General features: G+C 34.0%; 1 protein-coding gene across 1 annotated transcript; it reads right to left on the reverse strand.

Annotated features, from left to right (window-relative positions):
* Positions 1-1,481: 1,481 nt before the first annotated feature.
* On the reverse strand, positions 1,482-3,499 carry LOC120074429 (ras-related protein Rab11A). The gene is made up of 2 exons (XM_039027547.2): positions 2,864-3,499; positions 1,482-2,209 (listed from the first exon to the last, which is right to left on the reverse strand). The coding sequence occupies exons 1-2, from the start codon at positions 3,094-3,096 to the stop codon at positions 1,759-1,761; spliced, it is 684 nt and encodes a 227-aa protein (XP_038883475.1). The 5' UTR covers positions 3,097-3,499; the 3' UTR covers positions 1,482-1,758.
* Positions 3,500-9,240: the final 5,741 nt, after the last annotated feature.

Consider the following 9,240-nt stretch of genomic DNA (forward strand, 5'->3'; position numbering starts at 1 on the left):
TTTAATGGCAATATTAAAATATGTCAATCAATGTTTGCATATTCTAGGAAGTTTTAGGGTAGATTTAAATGGCTTGAAATATCTAAACATGTTAAAATTTGACTCTTTCCTTTGTCGTCTCATTTTTCATAAGTTAATTCTGGAATGGTTATTTCGATAGCATTGGCGTCTTGAAAATACTATTCAAAATCGTTAAAATGGTTTCCAAAATCTATTTTGGAAAATTACTTGTTTTAAATGGAAAAATGTTGGAAATATTTTTAAATATAATAAAATATCAATGTCTATTAGTGTCTATTGTTATCTATCATTGATTGACAATAACATTTTGCTATATTTATAAAGAAGTTAGCTCATTTTTCCATATCTAAAATCATTCCTAAAATGTATCACTTCACTTCACTTTCTTTTTAAATAGAAAAAAACTTTCATGAAGAAAACACAATCATTTTTCTTTATATAAAAAAAATTGGATATAAAATTTGTACCTTTTACCTTAAAAGTGATAGAAGATATATTACAGAAGCTATGTTATCAAATATTGTTCGTTGCTCATATAATCATATAAAACAAAATCAATGTTCAAGACAGATTTTGATTTATCTTATTTTTTCTTTCTTTCCTTCCTTTTTTTGGAGAACACAACATATCAAAATTTTGGAGAAAAAATTTAAACCTTTTACCACATGAGAAGATGGAAGCTACAGTAAATAAGCTATGTTGTGAAAGATTGTTTATCTAAAAAAAAATTATATTGTATTATGCTTTATTTTGTGAAGAGTCAAACACCTGATCTAGAAATTGATAATACAAATTTAATATCGTTACATTCATTTTTCCTTCTATCTTCTTTCTTGATTTGTCAAACTCCTTTATTTTAATCCTGTCACTATGCATTATAATGGAGATCACTCTATTAATAATTTAATAAGATATCAAACTCTTTTGAAAATCCAATACCTAACTAACCATGTAATTTGAAGCATTTTTTTTTTTAAAAAAAAAAAATTAATGTAGAATCCCCAAGTCATAACATTTATTACGAAATTATCAAAATAAGAAATGATTTAGTGTGTAAAGCTCATGGCGGAAAAAGAGTTTGAAAATTGGAAAACCCAAAGTAAAATAAACATGAAAATTGAAAGGCTAAAATAAACCTTCAACCAAAAATTGAATACGAAAACTCATTTCATGGTTCTTATTTATTTTTTGTATAATACGAATTAGTACAAGATCTTGTAATCCAAATATTCAACAACTTCATCAAAGAAAAATTTTCCTTAATTAAATGAATACGGTTTCATTATTTTTCTTTTACTCGCACAGTTCCATTAAAATCTTTTGATCAAGAAAAAAAATATATTTAATCAAATATATCATAACACAAGAGGACAGAGTGACTGGCCAATCAAACGTTCCAAGCACTCTAGAGTTATATGGAAAACATGATATGTCAACCAGCCTCAGAAGAACCTACATGATGAAAGACAACAGGCAGTAAGTTTTCATAGTATTAACTTCAAATTTTCTCACATTTCCAGATATAAATACAGCTTCTATTTAAAAAAAGGTAACTGACAACCTCATTTGTCGTCCTTCCAAGTATATAAACTTCAGCTGCTAGCTCTAGCAGACTAAAGCATACAATAAAATATACAAATGACCTCAGAAAAACATCACACCAGTAAAAAAAAAAATTGCTATAATCAAGGAATGCATGAACCTAGATCGCCCCATTTCAGCCTACTTCCAAACGAATCATGTTGAAGAACAGCACATCTTGCTCTTAGCTGGAATTTCTTGCGCCGGTCCTGGGATAATGATCTTCTTACCACCGGCAAGGGATGCAGAGTTGCCATTGCCTTGATTTTCTCCAGCAGCTAAGTTCTTTTTGTTCATGATATTGAAGATTTCAGTTAGGACAGTCATGAAGGCACTCTCCACATTGGTTGATTCCAGTGCCGAGGTCTCCAAGAAAAACAATCCTTCTTTCTCAGCGAATTCCTTGGCATCCTCGGTGGGGACTGCACGCTGGTCCTCGAGATCACTTTTGTTTCCTATTAAGATGATGACGATGTTCTTGTCCGCATGGCTCCGCAACTCCTCAAGCCACCGAGGGATATGATCGAAGGTCTGGCGTTTCGTGATATCATAGACAAGCATTGCCCCAAGAGCCCCTCTGTAATATGCACTTGTAACTGCTCTGTATCTGTTCAAATACTCGATGTGTCAAGATCTATAGCTTTTCTATGGCCTTCAATGACATATTCTCAGCTATTTTTATAATAGCAGAATAAAAGTAGTCCCAGAACAAAAAAGAACTTATAGAACTTTGAACCTTTAATTTAAACTCAAATACCCAGCTATAAAAGTTTCATACTAAGGATCAGATTGCAAGGGATCAAATCCATCATAGTTAACTAAGCTTCAAGACAACTTAAAGGAAGAATCACGAGACTGAGTATTGAATAGGAGTATGAAAAAAAAGCAGATCCTCCACACGACAACCTTCCAACAAAAGGATATCAACAAAGATGCAACTCAAGAACATTCTCTAGTGCTAATACTCTATATCATCACATTCCCTTTCGAATACAGACAGACAATTCAGAATCATAAACATTTCACCAAACAAGTAATCTGATTCCATGCAAATAGTGGGAAAATCCCCAACATCTTTCCTGAGCAAATAAAGAGAGAATAATCTTCCTTTTATCCCACTCCCAAATCCCAACTACTAAGTAGACAAATGAAATCCAATAGTACAAAAGGCATCCATCATCCACCACTCTACCCCAAAATCCAACCCATTAAAGATCCACCAAAAAACCCTAACAAGAAAGAAAATGAAGAAAAAAAGTACCTCTCCTGGCCCGCAGTATCCCAGATCTGAGCTTTAACACTCTTATGCTGAATAACGAGCGTCCTAGTCTGAAACTCGACGCCGATTGTAGCCTTCGAATCCAAGCTGAACTCATTTCTGGCAAACCGCGCCAGAATCTGAGATTTGCCCACCGCAGAGTCTCCGATCAACACCACTTTGAACACATAATCTATCTTCTGATTGGCATCCCCATACCCACCACCGCTCGCCATTTTCCCAACTCTAAGCTCACCAAACCCTTCTCCCCAAAAGCTGAAGAAGAAGAAGAAGAGGGAGAAGAAGCTTGAAATGGATCCAGCAAGAAGAAAGAGAGTGACAGATCTCAGTAACACCCTTTAAAAAAATCCCACTGATTGAATGAAGTACAGCAGATCTCTAGTACCAGCAAGCAATGTTATGTGAAAGCTAAGGCAAAGAACAACATTTACATTACAATAATTGCAAATTATCTACCATTTCGGGTTTTGCAAGAACTCCAAACCCAAACCCAATTAGTGTGTGCTGTCAAATCGATCGTTAAGGAACTCAGGCAGTCGTGTGATGGTTGCCACGTGGTTGTTGACACGTGGGTTAAATATATTGGAGGAGAGAAGTGATTAGTGTGTGTTCGTATGCACTTGATTTTAGCTCGGAAAAAAAACAATAAAATTAGAACGAAGTAAAACAACAGCTTTTGTAATGCGCAGTCGGCGCGTATGTTTCGCGGAAATTTTCTTCCTCGTTTGACCATTCGGTCTCTTCTAATTACACTTTCACGATATACCATTTTAAATTAATTCTTTTTTTCGTTTTCTCAACATTTCTCATTATGATAAAATAAATTCAACATAGTAAACAATGGTCAATAACTAAATAATAATAATAATAATAATAATAATAATCAAGAAGAAGAGGTAATGAGAAGTTGTTACTATCTTCAAGATTTTGAGCTTTTCATAATATCTAATTGATCAAAATAAATTGAAAGTTAGAAAAATGCATTCTAAAAATACAAGAATACAAAGTGTTGGTGCAAGAAACTCGCACACAGATCTTGAGCTCTCTTCTGACTCACTACTCTATCCCAGATTCATGGTTCGAGATGTTCTGCATGAGAGTACTCACCTCAGTTTAGTAATGAGTTGAGTACATTTTGATGTCTAAGTTAGTACAAGAAGTATTTAACTCGATTAAGTATAGAGATAATTGTGTTTACCCTTTAAGGTTGTTGGCGCGAGGCTATTTATAAGGCTTATTCTTTGACTTCTGTTTGGGGACATAAAAAATATTAAAAACTTAAAAGAAATTTTATTCAATTTGTTATGGACAAATTTAGCATGCTCAGTGGACCCATGTGGAGAACCTAGGAAAGCTCGATGGAACCTGAGGAGGACCCACGAGGAACCTAGGAGAGAGCTCAAAGAACCTATGAGGTAAGTCTAGGAGATTTTAGAGAGAGCTTAATAGGACTCATGGGAAGCCTAGAAGAGCTTAGAGAGTCTAGGAGAGAGCTTAAGAGAACCCATGAGATGAGTTTAGAGGAGCTTAAGATAGTCTAAGGAAGCTTAGGCATGAGGAGCCTAGGAGAACTCATTGAGACTCATGAAGAAAGTTGAGGAGAGCTTAGGAGAGCTCAATTGGACCAATAGGAAGAGCTTAGGAGAGATTAGAGGAGCCTAGGAGAATCTAAAGAAGCCTAAGCATGAGGGAGCCTAAGAGAGCTCAGTAGAACCCATGGGAAGAGCCTAGTGAAACTCATAAAACTCATGGGGAGAACTTAGGAGAGCTCAGTGGACCCTTGGAAAGACTCTAAAAGAGCTTATAAGACCCACAGGGGGAACCAAGAGGATCTCAAGGGATCCATGGGAGATCGCAGAGCGATTAAGGTTGAAGCTATCCATATTCATAACAAACAGGTCATAAAGGAGATGTTGATAATTTAACTGGTGTATCCGTTACAGTAATAATGGTGTAACCACTCATAAAATTAGCTCGACGGTTCCAAAGAATTTAAGCGAGACATTATGAAATCGAACGTCAGTTACACTTTGTTATCCTATATAAACGACTGAAACCATTGATAGAAAGTACGTCGAAATACCATACTATTATCTAATTGTCAAGTTACTCACAAATCCAAGGCTAATTGAGGGTTGGAGTACGTGTGGTTTGACACCAGATTAGTGTTCGTTTGTTTCTGTCTTGCAGAAACTCGGACAAATATTTTATGTACAACAAATTCACGGTTGACTTATTTTTGGCAACAACACAATTTATTCTTCCTACTTCATTTATCAAATGACGAAATTGCACTCTTGTCTATACAAATTCATCCAATAGTCTATACATGAACTTTATTAAATAAAAATGCATGAATTTAAAAGAATATAAAATGTATTAATGGAAAGAAAGTGGTTATGGATTTTAGATTCATCAATGATTATTTTATTACGTTTTTGAGTAATTAGATTCATTAATTATGAAGTTTGAATAGATGTAACTCTTTACCATACATATGCTTGAATACCTTAACTTAAAAGTGAGTATTTAATAGCTATTGTAATCTTTTAGCTGAAACTCATTAAACTTGTGGCATAATTATTGGCTCATGAGTCACAAAGCTGAATTGGATTGATTCCCATCAATCCATGTATGTGGGCCAAAAGGAATGACCGATGTTTGCGTCATTAGTAGAATTAAAAGAATAACCGTGCAGCCAAAAATGTTAATTTTTATTATTATTTTTTTTTAGAGCCTTTTTTTTAAAAAAAAAAATCAAATACTAAAATAAATATTTTAAATGTCTAGTAGCTATGACGTAATAAACTGATTACCAAGATGAAGTTTTAAGTCTATAATTTATAGTTTTGTCAAATTAAGTTTTGAATTTCAATAATAAAAAATTTAATATATTTTGAATTAAATTTATATTATTTTTATAGATGTGTTAAAAGGATTCTAGATTTTTTGAATTATAATCATATATAGTTTTTACCGTCTCAATTATAAAGTGAATTAAATAAGGATTATTTTCAAATATAGTAAAGAATTGAACCAAAATATTCGCAAAAAGATAGCAAAATATTAATGTGAAGTAGTCCTTTTATGATTTATTAGGTTTATAATTATTTTCCTTGATTAGGATTAGGGTTACTTTCTTTGATTGATTAGGATTAGGATTAGGATTAGTTTCTTTGGTTTAATGGGATTAGGATTAGATTCTTTACAAATAAAGTAATTTGTGTTTTAACAACTTTTGATCATTAATAAAATTCTCTCATTTGGTTTCTTATGCTTGATGGCGGGTTCACACTAAAACTTCCCAAAACAAAGAGTCAAAGACACCCACCGTTCTATCATCGAAGGCCTTGACCCAATGCTTGTAGTTAGTTGAAGGATCTATCGATGGTATTATGACTTTGCTAGAGAATATGTCTCTTCGATTGGATCAAGTTGTTGAAGGGTAGAAACAATTGCAAGATATTGTAAAACTTCCTTGAGGGTATATGAAGTAGAATGAAATCTTGGTAATTAAGAAAGTCTACATAACGTCTTAGAACGAAATCTTAGTAATCAAGAAAGTACACAGAATGTCTTTCAACCACAAATCTTTTCAAGAAATATTCAAGAACCACCACTTAACATCCAAAAACAACCAAGACCAAAAGCCTATCAATGGAGACATCAACAATTCGAGGATATATCCAATAAAGAAGAGGAGGAAGATGAGTTTAAAAAGTGGAGCATGGAAAGAAGAGGCCGCAAACAATTTCAAAGGGAGGAACACAACGACTACAAAGTAAAGCTGGACCTACCAAATTTTTTTTGGCAAGCGTGACGTCAAAGATTTTCTTGAATGGATTAAAGGCGTAGAGAGTTTTTTTAAGTATGCCAATATTCCAAACAACAAAAGTAAGTTACTTGCATTCAAACTAAAAGGGAGTGCTACTATATGGTGGGAGCAAATCGAAAAAATTTGATTAAGATGTAGAAAAGAGCCCATTAAGAATTGGGAAAGAATGAAAAGGATGATGGGAGAACGATTCTACTAGCTCAATATGAACAAATCCTCTATAACTAATATCAAAATTGTAGACAGGGATTGAGAAATGTAGCGGAATACACAGAAGAATTCAACCGGTTGGGCGCTAGAACCAACTTGGTAGAGGGCGAGAACCACATCATTGCCCGATTCGTGGGAGGTCTACATTCGGACATCAAAGAGAAAGCTAAAGTTCACCCTTTCACCTTCTTATTTGATGTAATTTCATTGGTTGAGACCAAAGGGGAAATGAATGAAGAACAATCAAGAAAATTGAGAAAAAGACCGTCATGGAAAAATACCACATTGGAACTTAAAAGAAATATGGGGAAAATTTCAAAGGCTGCCTCGAATCAGCCAACATCTTCTTCCAAAGGTAAAGAAGTTGAACAACCACCAGTGAAGAACAAAGCGAGTGAAGCACTAATCAAGAAAGTATGAGGGAACCCTTACAACAAATCAGACATGGGGAAGTGTTTCAGATGTAGACAGACAGGATAGACAGAACACCTCTCCAATAATTGTCCATCAAGAAAGACATTGACCATTTAGGAAAAGGAAAATTTTGAAGATGAAGAGAATAAGTCTACCGTGGAAGCAGCTATCGATTATCTAGAAGCTGATGATGGAGCATAACTCTCTTGCATGGTTCAAAGGTTATATCTTGCACCTAAAACAGAAATTCCACATCAACGTCATACTCTATTTAAGACCCAATACACTATAAACGGTAAGATTTATAATGTTATTACTGACAGTGGGACCAGTGAGAATATTTTGTCCAGAAAATTGGTAAAAAATTTGAATCTCAAAACAGAACCCCATCCAAACCCGTATAAGATCAACTGAATAAAAAAAAGGCGGTGAAGCACTTGGTACAGGACATATGTACCGTATAATTATCAATTGGTAATAGTTATAAGGACCAAATTATATATGATGTTTGGACATGAATGTGTGCTACGTTCTATTAGGAAGGCCATGGCAATATGACCTCCAAACCATCCATAAGGATCGAGACAACACATAAGTTTGCATGGATGGGCAAGAAAATTGTCCTTCTACTATTACAAGTCAAGTACTATAGAAAAAGAACAATGAGGGCGACAAAAATGGGAGTTTATTCACTATATTAAAGGAAAAAGAATTTGTCAAAAAAGCTGTGGAGAACATTTGGGGTCTCATCATTAAAGGCATCAATAGGGAAGAAGATAAAATCACTCTTTCTAAGAAGGTGGAAAAATTATTGATAGAACATCCCTCCTTAATGAAAACACTTGAAGATCTTCCATCACTTCCCCATCTAGAATCAAATTGATTTTAATCCCAGAGCAAGCCTACCACACCTTCCTCATTATAAAATGAGCCTGAAAGAATATCAAATTTTCCATGACCAAGTGCAAGAGCTGCTCCACAAAGGACATATCCAACCTAACATTAGTCTTTGTGCAGTTCCAGCATTGCTAACACCTAAAAGATATGGGAATTGGCAGATGCATGCTGATAGCAGGGCAATCAATAAGATCACTATCAAATACCATTTTCCCATTCCTCAAACTAATGATTTATTGGATCAATTAGGAGGGGCCAACCTATTTTCAAAGATAGATTTAAAAAGTGGATACCATCAAATAAGGACTCAATCGGGTGATGAGTGGAAAACAACATTCAAAATAAATGAAGGATTATTCAAGTGGCTAGTCATACCATTTGGACTATCAAATGCGCCAAGCACTTTCATGAGACTAATGAATCAAGTTCTTCTTCTTTTTCTCAATAAATTTACAGTGGTCTAACTTGAATTCGGGATAGTTATTTGAAATCTTAGTGAAAGACTGAAATTATTATCTCATGTTTGCTTTTCGTAAAAAAATACCAATTGAAATAGAGGGCTTCAATGATATCTTAATCTATAGCAAGACGACAAAAAAAAAAACATTTAAAACATTTAAAATATGTTTTCTCCAGCCTTTAGAATAACTAACTTTTCATCAACCCAACCAAATTTTTGTTCCTTGCTAATTAAATATCTTTCCTAGGATTTCTTATTGGAGAGTGTGGTATTAAGGTCGATCCTGTTAAGATCAAAGCAATAAACAATTGGCCTATACCCACTTTTACAATCCTTTTTAGGCTTAGCTTCCTTTTACAGAAAATTCATTAAAAACTTTAGCTCCATAGCTGTCCCACTTATTGATTGTCTTAAGAAAAAAAAAACTTTTAAATGGGAGTAACTTTAGAAAACTAGTGTTCAATGTTAGACATATTTAAATAATAATATGTTTAATTAAAATATGGGCTATGTATGTGGATTGATAATTTATCACATTTGGTT

This window comes from Benincasa hispida, chromosome 3, assembly GCF_027475165.1.
Source record: "Benincasa hispida cultivar pf3 chromosome 3, pf3_genome.v1.1, whole genome shotgun sequence".
Classification (NCBI taxonomy): domain Eukaryota; kingdom Viridiplantae; phylum Streptophyta; class Magnoliopsida; order Cucurbitales; family Cucurbitaceae; genus Benincasa; species Benincasa hispida.